Source organism: Leucoraja erinacea, chromosome 13 (assembly GCF_028641065.1).
Source record: "Leucoraja erinacea ecotype New England chromosome 13, Leri_hhj_1, whole genome shotgun sequence".
Classification (NCBI taxonomy): domain Eukaryota; kingdom Metazoa; phylum Chordata; class Chondrichthyes; order Rajiformes; family Rajidae; genus Leucoraja; species Leucoraja erinaceus.
Genome location: NC_073389.1, coordinates 13,336,680 through 13,355,133, shown reverse-complemented (window position 1 = coordinate 13,355,133; position 18,454 = coordinate 13,336,680). Strand labels below are relative to the sequence as shown.

The following is an 18,454-nucleotide window of genomic DNA, read 5'->3' as shown; positions in this document are numbered from 1 at the left end:
TGTCACTCATAATGGCAGACTGTTTGATAACTGGAGTATTGTCTGCCTATCCTCAAGTGCAACTAGATTGAAGAAATATATAAAACTCTTTGAACCCCCCTTGTTGGCTGAACGGGGAAATTGTTGTATTTCATAGCTGACTCCGCATAGACACATATCAAGAAAGTGCCACTTAATGCCAACCTTCTCATAAGAGAGAATTACAATCCCCATTAATTATTCTGAAAATAAGTTCTGAATTTGTTTCCCTTCAACTGAGGGTAATATCCTTTAGCCCTACGGCTCTGGACAAGGGGAGATTTCTTATAAAATTAAGACTTCAGTTCATGGCAACGAGTTATTAGAAAGTTTTAATTTACTGCCAAATTAAATTATCACAAATTATCACTTAAATGGTTCAGTCATACAACAACTATTCTCATTGATTCCTCATTAAATCATTGAGCAGGTGGATGACAACTGGCTCAGATAGAATTTCAGTGACTAGCAAAGAGTCAGCATGCTTTTATGCTCAAAGAATACTGAAAGTACAGTGCATGACCCTCGTGCGCAGTGGCTGAAGAAAATCACATGTGAGCCACCTTTCATGTGACAACCACCACAAATCAGTTCAACAGCTCCTGAAAAGAATTTCAAATGTCAGGTTTTTTTTTTTTGAAGGTCTATATATTTTGTAAATCAAGAATTGCAAACACTATTAATTGTGGTTTTAGAGGAAATTATAACTCCTGTCGGTGAATTGATTTAGTCAGATGTTTTGAATTGAAAATATCATATGCATGGTATAGGATAATACATATTTTAATTGAAGTTTGGAAACACGGTAGATATGGTTAATTAATAATAAGTAACGTGGTACTTTAAGAGTCGCAAATCATTAAGAATACATGTCACATGGTTATCCATGGCTACAGTTCAGTTGCAAACCAATTAGCAGAAATAAAGTTTATGGTTACTTTCAGCTCAATTAACGAAAGAGTGGCTATTCCATTGCACCAAAGTGTATTTGAAATGCAGTTGTATTTCTTTTGGGATAGAACATTCTGTTTCTGTTCATAGAAAAATTTAACTGAATAAAATTTCCATGGATTTCTTTGATTTGCTACTGAATTGTGAGAAACCAAGTGACAGTAGTGTTCGATATTCATAAATTGGATATATTAGATAAAAGTAACCAATATAGTTGTACGAGTATATTGCACTTAGTATTACAGATAAAGAAAAATTGCTGGTGTTTAGCTTTTCTTGTAGTGCAGCTTACAATTCTCAAAGTTCTTTGGGTAAAACATCATTCATGTTTGGTTGGGCACAAGAATACATATTATCACCTGCTGATTACATTCTCTTTCTGATTATTCTGAAATCAATGGAATTGATCATAAGGACGAGAGTAAAGACTTCAGTTCATGGCAACTAGTTATTAGATACAATCAAAGAAATCCATGGAAATTTTATTCAGTTAAATTTTTCTATGAATGTTCTATCCCAAATTATATCTGAGCCAGCTGATCAGGAGGTCCGGGCCGCTGAGGAGGAGGATGTTCACCGACGGGGTTCGGCGTCGGCGTTCCACCAGCCCGGCGTGAGGGCCTGAACATCGGGCCACCCGGGGCGGCGACTGCGGGTGCTCGGAAGGCCCCGACCACGGATGAACACGGAGGGGAGGCTGGCTGGACTATGGTGCCATCCTCACCTTGGTGCCATTTATATTATGTTGTGTCGTGGACTTTCTGTGTTTGTGCTTTTTTAAAAAAAATTCAATTTCAATTTTATTTTTAATATGTTTATTATTTATTTATGATCTACCCATTTATTTATTTATTTATTTAATTGTTTGTTTTTTTACATTTTTTTTTTTTTTTTAATTTTTTTTTTTTTTTTTTAATGATACTGCCTGTAAGGGAAATTCATTTTGTTGTCTCAAATTGAGACAATGACAATAAATTTGAATACAATACAATACAATACAAAGGTGACACCAATTAGTTATATATCAACATAGCAATACTTAACAATGTAGACTATGTGCTTTACTTTGTGCCTATTTGTACATCAGTAGTTCTCTAAGAAATGGGCATGTCCCAGTAAGGAGCAATTTTCAGAAAAAGACAGTTTCAACAGTGTCATCCCTGCATTTGTAAATGGTTTGAACTGCTGTGCTGTGATTTAATAGTTTCAACTGTCTGCTGCAGTTTAACCAACTTCTAAATGATTGATGATGTCTTACTGGAAGCAAATATCCTTTACTGACTTACCAGGGGGCCGTTTTGCTGGCAATGCTTCAGGGATACCATTAATTGGATACAGCCATCGAATTGCAGAAATTTCCCCCTTTTCCGATCTGCAAAAGCTAAGACAGAATAGAATTATTGCTACTCCTACAGAACTTATTGATCTGCACTTGGGATTTAAAGCCTCACTCCTTTCCCTCTTAAACCTTACTGATTGCAGTGCCAGCACCATGATGCTGCAGTGTAGGGTGGGAGATAATTTTCTCATCCGTCAGCTAAGCACTAATCTTGTGGGACATAGTGATTCCCTGTTGTAGAACCTGCATTATTATCATCCCATTGAAATTCGACTGCCCATGCCTTCCCTAAGCATCATCTGTCATCTTTGTCAGATATCAACAGCTCAGTTCTTGTGTACCTTTAAAGCCAGACTACGATTATATGAAACGTTATCTGGAAGCTGAGGGACAGGGTTCAGGTTGGCAAACAGTAGAGAAGCAAATCATGATCAAAATTGGAATACTCTGGTGTGAGCAGACAGTTGAGAACAAAGGAAGAAGAGAAATTGTAACTAATTTAACTGAGGTGAAATTCAAAGATGTAAAGCAATTTGGGGTTGGGGAGATGGAATATGTGGGTGAAAAGTTGGTATTGATGGCACTGCCCTGAACTGGTTCATCTCCTACCTCAAAGGTAGGAGTTTCTCTACTAACATAGGCAACTCTTTCTCCTCCCCAGCTAGCCTCTGCTGCAGGGTTCCACAAGATTCCATCCTTGGCCCCATTCTCTTCTCCCTGTATATGCTCCCCTTACCCCAAGTCATTCAAAGGCACGGCATTTCCTCCCATTGTTATGCAGATGATACACAACTCTATCTCCTCCTGAAGCCTAAAAACCAATCAAATCTACGTAACCTTACCCACTGCCTCGAGGATATAAAGTGCTGGATGGCCCAGAACTTCCTCCAACTAAACGAGAGTAAGTCTGAGCTCATCCTTCTTGGCCCCTCGGACTCAATCAAAATGATAGCAAGCAGCCTTGGAAGCCTTACCCCATTACTCAAACCTCACGTCAAAAACCTTGGCGTGATATTTGAGTCAGCATTGAAATTTGACAAACAAGTCAATGCCGTGGTAAAAGCTAGCTTCTTTCAGCTTCGGACGATAGCTAAAATAAAACAATTCCTCCAGTTTGATAACCTCGAAAAGATCATCCACACATTTATCTCCTCCTGCCTAGATTACTGCAACTCCCTTTACACTGGCATCAGCCAATCTTCCCTGTCCCGCCTGCAACTGGTCCAAAATGCCGCAGCGAGACTCCTGACGGGCACCCGAAAAAGGGACCACATCACCCCGATTCTGGCCTCTCTCCACTGGCTCCCTGTGCGGTTCTGAATAAATTTAAAGATCTTTATGTCTACAAAGCCCTTAACGGGCTTGCCCTCACCTACATCAAAAGTCTGCTTACCCACCACATCACCTCCAGGTCCCTCAGATCGGCCGACTTGGGGTTATTGAACATCCCGTGGTCAGGGGCGACCGCGCCTTTGCGATTGCAGCTCCTAGACTGTGGAACAGCACCCCCCTTCCCATCAGAAACTCCCCCCTCCATCGACTCCTTTAAGTCGAGACTTAAAACTCATCTTTACTTTCAAGCCTTTCTTGACGTCCTCTGAGGGAGGGCTATATGTATGTATTTATGTATGTACTTAATCTATGAACCAATATTGTATAACGGTAGTACCTCCACTTTGGCACGTTTATTAAATGTGCTATAGAAATAAAAGTGACTTGACTTGACGACTTAAAAATGCAGGGAAGAATATTAATGGCGGTGAATGGACATGCAGAACAGAAAGGAGATTTTGAGGGTAAAGAGATATCTGGAGTTACACAAGTAGGGAGGAGAAGGGGACATATGAATTGGATGAATGTGGAAAAAAAGACTGGACGTGAAAACAGATTTACAGCTGCAACAGTAAATGTCTTGCTTTTTGCTTCATGCGCCTCTCATTGGCTTCTGAATTACAACACTTCAGCCTAACTTGATCCGTCCAAGCCACCTGGTTTTTAAGCAACTCTAGCTAGAATGTTACTAATCTCCATTTGAATCACTTCCCATGTGGTATCCACATTACTCAATGACAATAAATTAGAAAGAACATTTTGAAAGACAAGTCACAGAAACAGTTGCACTGCAAGACAAAAAAAAAATAAAAGAATTAAAAAAAACAAAAAACGTAAAGAAAGTAAGTAAATAGGACACAAAAACCTGTAACTTTATTAATGAAAAGATAATGAATAATACCAGAATGCAGACCAGAATAATACCAATCATTTAAAAAAATGATTGTTTTCAAGGTAAGCTAGAATGTTGTATGATTTTTATATATTTTTCAGGTCTCGAGAGATCTGCATTTGCTCAAAAGAGATAAGGAGTTTCAACAGGATAGAGAGAATGGGAATATTGATTTTTCAAGTGAGAGTTCCTGAGCTGATGGTTTCCTTTCACTGAGACCCATGCAATGAGTCTCGGAGTAGGAAGTGCTTGAGAGGATTTGTTTTTGCCATGCTTCATTATTTTGAAGAAGATGGCTCCACTTGAGTATGTCTGGCACCATTTCAGAGTAGATTTAAGCAGTTTTATTATCTGACCATCAAAAATTACTTCCCAATTGCCAAAGTGCCATGAGATGTCTGAAGAAGGGTCTCGATCTGAAACATCACCCATTCCTTCCCTCCAGAGAGCCAGTCACTGAGTTACTCCAGCATTTTGTGTCTGCCATGAGATGACATTGACTTGTGGCCTTCAGTTGGACTTTAGCATCAGGGAACTAGTTTTTTTGAAGGTTTGATTTTTTTAAACTTATAAATTGTGTAAAATGGTAATCTGCTGTATTGTTTCCTTCTCTGTCAAAAGTTTGATGATTGCTTAATTCCCTCCCTAATCTTTTCTATAACTTGTAATAAATACTAAACAGTGGATGCATAATAATTACTGTTGTGATTCTGATCCAAAGGAAAAATGAACTATATACACAGTAAATATATATCAAAAGGTTGCTGTGATTTGCCTATAACCTAAAGTGCTTTATAGATTTTCTGTGTCTTCCCCATATCTGAATTTATTTGCTTAGCTTTGTCTTGGTCTTATCATCTTAACGGTTAATATAAATAGCTGTACTGATCCCTGTGACACCTCCTTCAATACAATTTGTAAACCTAAAAATGACCTGTCCCCTCTGTTTTCTGTCACTTAACCAATTGTTGATCCGTAACAACTCAATACCATGAGCAATTACCCTTTAAGGTGAACATCATACAATGCCATTTAAAAAATAAAACAGACTCTATCCAGTTTTTTCTTTTTCCACCTGGCAAGTTGCAGCCTCAAACAATTTCAATACATTTCTCCATGATTTCCTCTTCATAGGCCTTTTTACTAAATGTTGAATAATTTTCTGAGTGTCCCTTGACTTCTGTTTCATTTGTGAATTTAACGATTTCCCTTTGACTGGTGTGCAGATTATCATACCCTACATTCTCTCTCTCTCTTGAGGAGTGTTGCTCCCTTTTGATTCTGGAAAGGACCAAAGCGTTTTCCAATCTGTTAGAGCCTTTCAAAAGGGAATTCTGAAAGGTCACACATAATACATTCACTGTCTCTGCAGCCAGTTCTTTGAAACCCAGACAACGTAGGTCGTGGGTTATTAGTTTCTAGTCCCTTTGCTGCCTAAACTGTTAAGAACTTCCACCACTCTTTTTTTTTCATCTTAGTTCTATTAGTTTATCAGTAACCTTTGTCTGCCGATAATGTTATTTTCAATTTTTTCCCTCACTTTGCCCTTTATTTCCTCATTTTATTAACATAGAAATATAGAAAATAGGTGCAGGAGTACGCCATTCGACCCTTCATGGCTGATCATCCAAAATCAGTACCCCTTTCCAGATTGTCCCCTATACAGTGCATTCAGAAAGTGTTCAGACCCCTTCACTTTTTCCACATTTTGTTACTTCACATCATTATTTTAAAATGGATGATTTTTTGTTTATCATCAATCTACACACAATACCCTAGAATGAAGAAGAAAAGAACGGTAACATTTTTGCAAAATAATTAAAAATAAATAACTGAAATTTCACATTTACACAAGTATTCAGACCCTTTGCTATGATACTCAAATTGAGTATCCTGTTTCCATTAATTATCCTTGAGATGTTTGTACAACTTGATTGGAGTCCACCAATGATAAATTACATTAATTGAACATGATTTGGAAAGGCACACACCTGTCTATATAAGGTCCCACAGTTCAGAGCAAAAACCAAGCCATGAAGACGAAGGAATTGTCCATAGACCTCTGAGACAGGGTTGTGTCGCGACACAGATCTGGGGAAGGGTATAAAATGATTTCTGAAGGTCCCAAAGAGCACAGTGGCCTCTGTCATTCTTATAGCCCTGTCCCACGGTGCGAGTTCATTCCAAGAGCTCTCCCGAGTTTGCCCTGATTCAAACTCGGAGATTTACGGTAATGGCCACTTGTCGGTACTCGGGGCTCTTGTGGACATTTTTCAACGTGTTGTAAAATCTTCACGAGTCTTCCCGTGCTTTTACCTGCCGTTAGCGAGTCTTCCCGAGTACCAGTCATTAGCATTACGAGCTGCTAAGAGATGTCCCCGAGCTCCGACGTACCCATTACGTTCATTCTCCATGCTTACCACAAGTTTGATTTTTTTAAAGGAAGAGCACTTGAATGAACTCGCACTGTGGGACAGGGCTATTAAATGGAAGAACTTTGGAACCAACTGGACTCTTCATAGAGCTGGCCACCCAGCCAAACTGAGCAATTGGGGAAGAAGGGCCTTGGTCAGGCAGGTGACCAAGAACCTGATGGTCACTCTGACAGAGCTCCAGAGTTCCTCTGTGGTGATGGGACAACTTGTCCAGAAGAACAACTATATCTGCAGCACTCCACCAATCAGATCTTTATGGTAAAGTGGCCAGACAGAAGCTACTCCTCAGTAAAAGGCACATGACAGCTCGCTTGGAGTTTACCAAAAGGCACCTAAACAAGATTCCCTGGTCTGATGAAACCAAGATTGAACTCTCTGGCCTAAATACCAAGTGTCACGTCTGGAGGAAACCAGGCACCGCTCATCACCTGGCCAATACCATACCTACGGTGAAGCATGGTGGTGGCAGCATCATGCTGTGGGGATGTTTTTCAGTGGCAGGAACTGGGAGACTAGTCAGCATTTGGGAAAGATGAATGGAGCAAAGTACAGAGAGATCCTTGATGAAAACCTGCTCCAGAGCTTTCTGGACCTCAGACTGGAGCGGAGGTTCAACCTTCCAACAGGACAATGACCCGAAGCACACAGCCAAGACAACACAGGAGTGGCTTCATGACAAGTCTGTGAATATCCTCGAGTGGCCCAGCCAGAGCCCGGACTTGAACCCGATCGAACAGCTCTGGAGGGACCTGAAAATAGCTGTGCATCGATGCTCCAACCTGACAGAACTTGAGAGGATCTGCAGAGAATAATGGGAGAAATTACCCATATACAGGTGTGCCAAGCATGTAGCGTCATACCCAAGAAGACTTGAGGTTGTAATCGCTGCCAAAAGTGCCAAAGTACTGAGTAAAGGATCTGAATACTTATGTAAATATGATATTTTAGTTATTTATTTTTAATAACTTTGCAAAAATATCTAAACACCTGTTTTTGCTTTTTTTTATTATTGGGATATTGTGTGTAGATTGATGATTACAATGAATTTAATCCATTTTAAAATAATGCTGTAATGTAACAAAATGTGGAAGAAGTGAAGGTGGCGGAATACTTTCTGAATGCACTGTTTCTCTTGATTCCCTTAGCCCTAAGAGCTAAATCTAACTCTATCTTGAAAACATCCAGTGAATTGGCCTCCGCTGCCTTCTGTGGCAGGGAATTCCACGGATTCACAACTATCTGGGTGAAAACGTTTTTCTTCATATCAGTCCCAAATGGCCTACCCCTTATTCTTAAACTATGACCCTTGGTTCTGGACTCCCCCAACATCAGGAACATTTTTCCTGCATCTACCCTGTCCAATCCTCTAAGAATGTTATATGTTTCTATAAGATCCCTTCTCATCCTTCTAAATTCCAGCGAATACAAACAATCGACCCATTCTTTCATCGTATGGCAGTCCCGCCATCCTGGGAATTATCCTGGTGAGCTATGTTACACTCCCTCAATAGCAATAATATCCTTCCTCGAATTAGGATACCAAAATTGCACACAATACTACAGGTGCGGTCTCACCAGGGCCCTGTACAACTGCAGTAGAACCTCCTTGCTCCTAAACTTGTATTGCTACGTATTGCTATCTTCTACTGTGAAAATAAATGCAAAATACTGCTTTAGTGTCTCTGGCATTTTCGTTTAGCGCATTGTTAATTCCCATTTCTGTTTCCAAGGGAATTAATTTATATTTTGCTACTCACTTCTATCTCGCATAATAATAACCAATGCTGATTTATAATTATATGCTACTTGTCCTTCTTTATCGATGTTTTAAATGGATTTATGAAATGTTCTCAGTCCTTTGATCTACCATAATTCTTCACAATACAATAATCATTTCCTTACAAACAAAGACACAAAATGCTGGAGTAACTCAACGGGTCTGAAAGATCATGGATACGTGGCATTTCGGGTTGGGGTCCTTCTTCAGACTGATGGTAGTGGTGGGGGGAGGGGAGAAAGCTGTAAAAGAAAAGGGGAGGACAATGCCGGGTAAATGATGAGTGGATAGTGGTGGGGGGGGGGGGGGGGGGGGGGGGGGGGTTAGGCAGGCGGGGTTGGATGCAGGACGGAAATGAAATATGTGAGATAAAGCTACCAAATGTGAAACCGGAGGAAGGAATATAGGCTTCCACTCTCCCTCTCTTCCCCGTGTCCCACCTGGACTCTCACCCATTTCTCCCCTTCCATCTTTTCTCAATTCTCACCTCTTCTCTTTTTATCTTGCACCTTTTATATTTCAGTGTTAAAACCCATTTGTACTCCCTGGCTTTTGACCATGCCTGAGGTTTTGCTTCTGTTTGTGGTGTTTTGGTGTTTTTCTTTATTTTACATGTCTTTTCCTACTATTTCTTTTGATTGTTATTTTTGGTGTGTATTAATCTTCTTTCTCAATGATTAGTGATGTACAGCACTTTGTTCAACTATGTTTGTTTTTAAAGTGCTCTATAAATAAAATTATTATTATTATTAATTATTTTCATCTCTGGCCATTGCCCAACCATCTGCCTATCAACCCCCCCCCCCCCCCCCCCCCCCCCCTCCCTCCCCCCTTCACCTGTATCCATCTGTCGCTTGCAAGGCCTTGTCTTGCCTCTCCTCTCTTCCAGTCCCCCCCCCCCCCCCCATAATCAGTCTGAAGAAGGGTCCCAACCTGAATTGTCACCTACCCATGTTCTCCAGACATGCTGCTTGCTCTGCTGGGTTAGTCCAGCATTTTTTTTCATAAAGCAGCATCTGCAGTTCCTCATGTCCTCACCCTTTGCTTTCAATCTAATTCACCACTTAACTTCCCCAGTTAGCCACATTTGAGCCTTATTTCCCATGTACACTTTACCCCTCAATGTTATGTATCTTTGTTGTGAATTATAACTATCAAGTGTATATGTTATTTCCCAATCCACTTTGGTCAACCCACCTTTGATGTCCATATCACCATCTTTATTTATTTTAGTTTAAGACCTAAGTTTGCGAGAGTAAAACTAAGTGTGAATTTATTCAACAGCTCATTATTCTTGCCCTTTGTTATTCTAATCAGTTAGGTACCCAAGGTCCCACAAAAAAGCTGGAGAAACTCAGCGGGTGCAGCAGCATCTATGGAGCGAGGGAAATAGGCAACGTTTCGGGCCGAAACCCTTCTTCAGACTGATCGGGGGCGGGGGTGGGTGGGGACAAGAAAGGGAAAAGGAGGAGGAGCCCGAAGGCTGGGGGATGGGAGGAGACAGCAGGGGGGCTGAGGAAGGGGAGGAGACAGCAAGGACTAACAAAATTGGGAGAATTCGATGTTCATGCCCCCGGGGTGCAGACTCCCCAAACGGAATATGAGGTGGTGTTCCTCCAATTTCCGGTGCTGCTCGCTGTGGCCATGGAGGAGACCCAGGACAGAGAGGTCGGAGACGGAGTGGGAGGGGGAGTTGAAGTGCTGAGCCACCGGGAGGTCAGCTTGGTTATTGCGGACCGAGCGGAGGTGTTCGGCGAAACGATCGCCCAACCTCCGCTTGGTCTCACCGATATAGATCTGCTGACATCTAGAGCAGCGGACGCAATAGATGAGGTTGGAAGAGATGCAGGTAAACCTCTGTTGCACCTGGAACGATTGCTTGGGTCCTTGAACGGAGTCGAGGGGGGAGGTAAAGGGACAAGTGTTGCATCTCTTGCGGTTGCAAGGGAAAGTGCCCGGAGAGGGGGTGGACCAAGAGGGAAGGGAAGAATTGACAAGGGAGTTATGGAGGGAGCGGTCTTTGCGGAAGGCAGATATGGGGGGAGATGGGAAGATGTGGCGAGTGGTGGGGTCACGTTGGAGGTGGCGAAACTGACGGAGGATTACTTTTTGTATGTGACAGCTGGTGGGGTGAAAGGTGAGGACTAGGGGGACTCGGCCCTTGTTGCGAGTGCGGGGATGGGGAGAGAGAGCAGTGTTGCGGGGTATGGAAGAGACCCTGGTGCGAGCCTCATTTATGGTGGAGGAGGGGAACCCCCGTTCCCTGAATAATGAGGACATTTCAGATGTCCTGGTGTGGAACGCCTCATCCGTGGAGCAGATGCGGCGTAGACGGAGGAATTGGGAGTAGGGGATGGAGTCCTTACAGGAAGCAGGGTGGGAAGAAGTGTAGTCCAGATAGCCATGGGAGTCAGTGGGTTTATAGTGTATGTCGGTCAGAAGTCTATCACCTGCAATGGAGATAGTGAGGTCAAGGAATGGTAGGGAAGTGTCGGAAATGGTCCAGGTGTATTTGAGTGTCGGATGGAAGTTAGTGGTGAAGTGGATGAAGTCAGTCAGTTGTGTGCGGGTGCAGGAGGTGGCACCAAAGCAGTCGTCGATGTAGCGGAGGTAGAGGTCGGGGATGGGGCCCTGGTATGTATTGAACAAGGATTGCTCGACGTAACCTACAAATAGGCAGGCATAGCTGGCGTACCCAAGGTCCTCTGCTTTAGAAAGTTCCAAAGATTAAGAAGGAGGTATTTCTCCTTATCTCAGTCACCTCTTATCATGAGACAAAGCTCCTGTTCTAGATACTTCAACCAAGAAAATAGCCTCCAAACACCTCCTTTTCAAGTCAGCTCTGTGGTTTCTTCCAAACTCCAGTGAGTAAAGGACAAACCTACTCTAGCTCTCCTCAAGGGAAAATACTCTCAGTGCAGGAATCAGACCAATTATTCCATCTCTTATCCACTGGAAATCAAAACAAAACTACAGATGCTGGAAGTCAAAAACAGAAATGCTGTAAATATTCAACTCAATATTGCACCTGTGGGACGAGACGCAGAAAAAACTTGTCAAGATGGAGATGCTTCCTCAAAACTGAAAAGGAGACAAAATAAGTTTGTAAAGGAACAGAGAGGGTGGGGGAGAGAGATGGCCTTTATTCAGGTGAAACCAGGATGACATTGAAGATAAGCTATAAACAAGGTTATCTGGTCCATGAGTGAATGGGAGCAGTTAGAGAGAGTGAGAAGGTGGCAATGTTGCAAAATACAGAGGAGGAGGATGCGCCCAGTCTGACCAGGCAAATCTGGACAAGTCCACCATTCCCAGAGAGAAAAAAAAACTGAGCTAACATCACAGATTAATGACTGATACAAACAGAAGGGCCTGTCCCACTTAGGCGAATGTATTTATTTATTTGTTTTTAGGTGACCAAGCCGTTGCCACATGGTCGCCGGGGTGTCGCCTGTACGGTCGTGAGTAGTCTCCTCAGCCGCCCAAAGAGTCGAAGCGTTTTTCTGGTCGACGTTGGATTTTGATATGTTCAAATATTTTCAGCGACAGTGGGCTTAACGCCAATGAGCGTAGCTTGACTTCTCCTGAAGTAGGTGCTGTCATAGGTTGTCGCCCGGATGACGTAGGTTGTTGCCAGGATGACGTAGGTTGTTGCCAGGATGACGTAGGTTGTTGCCAGGATGACGTAGGTTGTTGCCAGGATGACCAGGATGACGTAGGTTGTCGCCAGGATGACGTAGGTTGTTGCCAGGATGACGTAGGTTGTTGCCAGGATGACGTAGGTTGTTGCCAGGATGACGTAGGTTGTCGCCAGGATGACGTAGGTTGTCGCCAGGATGACGTAGGTTGTTGCCAGGATGACGTAGGTTGTTGCCAGGATGACGTAGGTTGTTGCCAGGATGACGTAGGTTGTCGCCAGGATGACGTAGGTTGTCGCCGGTGTTGACTTTGGTGAATTCCATTGGCAACTACTTACGTCAACCTTCGTCAATTGGCGACAGGTACCGGTGACTGAATTGTCTTAAGTTGTCTTCAGTTGTCGCAGACAGGGTGGACGTCCTAATGGGTCGACGGCTGTCGGTCGCTTGCCGTAGTTTGATGCCATCTAGGTGGTAGGTTGTTGTAGCTTGTCGTAGACATTGCCGTAGACTTTGTCATGAGAGGGTCCAGTCGCTGTTTTTTCGGCGACCTGCTGCTATGGCAGTGGCCGAAAACATTGCCTGAGTGGGACAAGTCCTTGAGAAATCTAGTAACCTGAAGTTATAGAATTCAAGATTGTCCAGAAGCCTGCAATGTGCGTTGGACTTCTCTGCAACAGTACAAGAGGCTGATAGGTAGAATTGAAGTGGATGGGGAATTAGTGACCAGCAATGGGAACCTCGATGCTGCCCTTGCAGTCTGAATGCAGGTGTTCCACAAAATGTTCTCCCAATCTGGTATTGGTATCTCCAATGTAGAGAAGACCAGATTGTGAACACCAAATGCAGTACACTAGATTGGAAGAAGTACAAGTGAATGGTTGCTTCATATGGAAAGACTGTTTGCGTCCCTATTTGGTGGGAAGGTAAGAAGTGAAAGGACAAGTGTTGCTTTGCCTTTGGTTGCAAGGGGAAATGTGGTAAGAACGGGGGTTGTTGGTGAGAATGGATGGGTGGTCCAATAAGTTGCAAAGGGGACACTCCCTGTGAAATGATGAAATGGGAATAGGGTGGTGCTGGAATCTCTGAAGGTGCCTCTTATCCCCTTTTCAGCACAGAGACTAAAACTTCATACAGTGCTTCTGGTGTGATTTAATTTAATTTCTGGGCAATAAGACTCCCTTCCTCTTATACCTCAACCCCCATGCATAAAGGCCAAATCTGCATCTATTTTGAAAACTGCTCAAAGTATCTGCAAGTTAACTTTCTGTGTTTCATAAATCAGCACAACATCCCTGAACATAACGTTTACTAGTTTCCCTTAAATTTAAAAAAAATCTTAATTGGTAATCTTTATATTAAAAAAAAAGCAAATGAGTTCACATTTCTTTCATGACACTTCCTGATCTGACCTCTGCCCTACTTATTTATTGTCTGCATTATTTTGCTCCCTTCACACTGATCATTTTCTCATCTAGTTTTAATCATCAGCAAGCTCGTTAGACTCTGGTCGATCATTTTTATAATTTAGTTGAATCTGTTTGCTTTTGCATAATTTCTTAACATTTAATCGTCATTGTGCACAAACATACAGTCAGCACTCGTACCATCCACTATTTACAGCAACATGAGTATAATAGTATTGCTTATTTAGTTGATGTTTTAACCAATTATTAAAACACATACTTCTGTTTACACATTTGCTCTGCTTGTATCTTACCTTCTAATGTCTTCAGTTGTTGCATTAGGTAATGCACAAGGCCAAGTACTACCATCCTGCTTCTTAATTTGGACGACAATCAGACCCTCATACATCGTCATGTATTCTGGTGCAAATATCAAAGGGATGTCCAATTTCTCTTTTGGTGGAAGTAATATATCTATTCAAATGAATAATGCATGGTATTAGTGTGTATTGTCAGAAAATCTTGTCCCAGAGACATGAGATGTGTAATTCACCTTTAGTAATTTCACATTTGACAAATCAAATTTAATATATTAGATTCTGTAAATGGCATGATAGAACATGATGCCAACTAAAATAAATTTGATGCATCACACAGACAACTCAGTTGATATGCAATTTATTACTTATGATAAATATAAAATTATTTAAGGCACACAATTAGATTCAGGGTTTTATGCAGGTATAAATGTTTTAATTACCCTGATACCAATTGGGGAGGGGGTTACATATGCATGAAATTATAAATCTTTCCTATATCTGTACAACAATGTGACATAATTCAGTATTATTTTAAGTCTAAATGTGCTCTGAGGAGGACAAACAGATAATATATTGGAATATTAAATACAATTATTCAAAACCTTTCCAATGGATTGCCTTTCATATCCAGAACCATTTGTATAAACATACTAGATCAAGTGGGAACCGTTGGATCCCTATCACACGGGAGGCCTGGTCCCCCAACGCAACACATTCCCCAACGCAATATTCCACCACTCATAATCCCCAACTGCGCAGGTCTAGCTCATTTCCCCTCATCCCCTAGCATTTCACTCTTTGAAAACAAAAAACATCCAATTCCCTTGGCCTACCCCTGCCCGTTACAATGTTTCAAATGACAGGACTCAGTGTCCTGTCTTTGTAACATTGTAACGGGCAAGGGCAGCAAGTTGGAATTGGATTTTTTACAGTGAGAAGTCACATTTTTAAAGTTTAAAATGTGAATGAGGTAAAATATAACGTTTGGAATTCAATTTTGTTCAATTGGAACAAAACTTTGATAAAGCACACCCAAGGACAATTGTGAGTAAGGTCCAAAAATTGTACCGCCATCGTGTACCGTTTTGGCATAGTTTCAGGAGCACATGGGCACGCATGCAAACAGACACACAGAATCACAAACAAGATGAGAGTTTTAGTAATATACTAGACCAAGTGCAGACTGCTCCCCCAATGGTGTGATCCCCCAACCCAATATTCCACCATGCACCCGTCTCCTCCAACGGAACTGAACCCGTTCCCAAATGTAAGATTCCAGCACTCCCCTGCTTCCCTCAGCAGTGGATTTAAAAAAAATTCCAATTGCACCTCCCCTGGCTGCTGCAGCAGTGAAAAGTTCAGAGTGTTCGTGTCTTGCAAGTTTGTATTGAAGTGTGTTGAAAGCTGATAGGAAGGAGCAGCCTTCAACGAATCAAAAGGCAGAAAGGCAGCCGGACGGCAGCCGGTCGGATGGCACGAGAGTTTTATATATTAACTAGACCAAGTGCAGACCCGTTGGGTCTGCTCCCCCAATGGTGTGATTCCCCCAACCCAATATTCCACCATGCACCCGTCTCCTCCAATGGAACTGAAGCCGTTGCCAAATGTAAGTTTCCAGCACTCCCCTGCCTCCCTCAATTGCACCTCCCCTGCCTGCTGCAGCAGTGAAAAGTTCAGTGTTCCTGTCTTGCAACTTTGTTTCGAAGTGTGTTGGAAGCTGATAGGAAGGTGCAGCCGTCAACAAATCAAAAGGCAGGAAGGGATCCGTACTGCAGGCGGACGGATGGATTTGAGTTTTATATATTAATAGATAGATAGATAGATAGATAGATAGATAGATAGATAGATAGATAGATAGATAGATAGATAGATAGATAGATAGATAGATAGATAGATATAGATTCTATGGAAAGCAAGGATGAAAAGTTCCCACTGGATGAGTTAAATCTAGCATTTTCTGTAATAAACTTGGCCTCAAGCTTCCTGTGTTTGCTGTTTTATTATTTTGGTTGTCAATGAGCAGGAGGTCAAGCCTGGGGGAAGGTAGGTAAGTACGTTGGAAATTATAGAGATTGTGATTGACGAAGAACCGAGATTATTCCCTTTCCCCTGCCCATCTCTTCCCACCCATAGGAAAAACAGGAAACCACCGGTCAGTGTGTCCTACATCTCTTGTTAAGAAAAAGCTAGAATCTACTCTGCTTGTTATACTTTAATGCCTCAGCCACTTTCGAAGATTGAGGAGATTTGGTATGTTGCCAAAATCTCTCTCAAACCTCTACAGGTAGAGAGCATATCTACTGGCCGCATCACGGTGTGGTTCAGCAACTCAAATGCCCAGCAATGAAGGAAATTTCAAAATGCGATGGATACTGCCTGGTACATCAGGGATACTGACCTCCCCACCATCGAAAGGATATATAGGAGATGATGCCTTAAAGGCAGCCAGCATCATCACGGACTCACACCTCTCTGGCCAAGCTCTCATTTCACTTGTCATTGTAAGAGTCTGAAAATTGTGACCTCAACGTTTAGCAGCAGCTTCTTCCCATCAGGCTATTGAACACCACAAAACACCAACTAAACTTCAAACTACAAACTGTCTTGGTTTCATTAGGGATCTTAGGATATTATTTTGTTTTTGCACTAATACTGGGGGATTTATATTATCGATTGAGTACTGTATTTACAGGTACACAAAAATGCTGGAGAAACTCAGCGGGTGCAGCAGCATCTATGGAGCGAAGGAAATAGGCAACGTTTTGGCTCGAAACGTTGCCTATTTCCTTCGCTACATAGATGCTGCTGCACCCGCTGAGTTTCTCCAGCATTTTTGCGTACCTTCGATTTTCTAGCATCTGCAGTTCCTTCTTGAATAATGTATTTACAGACCTGTTATGCTGCTGCAAGCAGGGATTTCATTATTCTGTTTCAGTCCACATGACATAAACACTTTGGATACTTTTGAATCTATTATTGAAGATGTAATGGCAAGGCAATTTTGATTGAAGGCACTAAAGGTAATCAAGCAACCTTAAAATATTTTTTTAAAAGGGATCTCAATGGAATGGGATGGAGATCAGGGTTCTCAGGAGGAAAATTGGTCAGGCCCAGAGACAGTGTGATTTGATTGACATGTAACCATGGTTTCGTGGTTATGTTGTTATTATTCTGTGGGTTTTTATGTCCTCTGTGTACATGCAATGGCTACTTCAGAACAAAGCAAAATTATAAAAGCTTTGCCAGCGTAAATTAAACCCCTTAGTATTAGGATGAAGACAAATTACTAATTTCATTTAAACAGCATGCATGACCTCTTTTATTAAGCAAGAGCATAAGAAAACAAAATCTTCCAACAACCCATAAACAAGATAAAAGAGAAAACGCTGTAGCTTAGGACCCTGGAAACTAAATGTATTAAATCTGAGGTGGTCACGAGGCCATAATTTCCAAACTCAAATGCCAGGAATGAAGGACACTAGAGAGAGTGGTCGACATTGCCTGGTTCATCACAGGTACGGACCTCTACCATCAAAGGGATTTATTGAAGGTGCTGCCTCAAAAAAGCAACCAACATCATCAAAGACCCAAACTGCACAGGCCATGTCATTTTGCTCCGATCATCAGGTTGAAATAACGAAAACAATGAAAAACAGGTTAAAGAACAGCTTCCCAACAATCATCAAGTTCTTGAATACCACACAACACCAACTGAGCAACTATGAGCTTCTATGGACTGTGTCTTTTGTTGCGCCATTAACTTTAGTTTTGCACTATTATGGTTATCTAGTTTATTGTTATTAACTTACCATATTTTTTATTGTTATATACAATCTGCATGTTATTGCACTTACAGACATCTTAAGCTCCAGCAAGTACAGAATTTCATTGTTCTGTCTTGTCAATACATATCTTAAACCTTCAGACAGTATTAAGCCCTCTTGACTCAGAGGCGCAGATTTATTACAGGCATAGCGGGCTGAATAAGATTACAGCGGGGAACAATGCCATGGAATGAATAGGAGACAAGGCTGGAAATTTTAAAACTGAATTTGTGCCTAACAGGAACTAGAATCATACAGCATGGAAACAGGACTTTCAGCCCAACTTCCCCATGCTGACAAAGATGCCCAGTCTACAGTAGTCTCACCTGCCTGCCTTTGGCTCATATTCCTCTAAACCTTTCCTATCTATACGCCTCTCCTTACATCTTTGAAAGGTTGTAATAAAACCTGCCTCAACTATCTCCTCCAGCAGCTCATTCAATATACCCACCATGCTCTGTGTGAAAAAGTCACCCCTCTAATTCTTATTAAATCTTTCTGTTGTCACCTTAAACCTGTGTC

General features: G+C 41.9%; 1 protein-coding gene across 1 annotated transcript in view; it reads right to left on the bottom strand.

Annotated features, from left to right (window-relative positions):
• LOC129703105 (cilia- and flagella-associated protein 47-like) overlaps positions 1–18,454 on the bottom strand; it is a 422,488-nt gene that overhangs the window by 45,895 nt on the left and 358,139 nt on the right. The window contains exons 58-59 of the mRNA XM_055645303.1: positions 14,103–14,262; positions 2,256–2,350 (exon numbers count right to left, since the gene is read on the bottom strand). Coding sequence (XP_055501278.1) covers positions 2,256–2,350; positions 14,103–14,262 — 255 coding nt within the window. The remainder of the gene's footprint in view (positions 1–2,255; positions 2,351–14,102; positions 14,263–18,454) is intronic.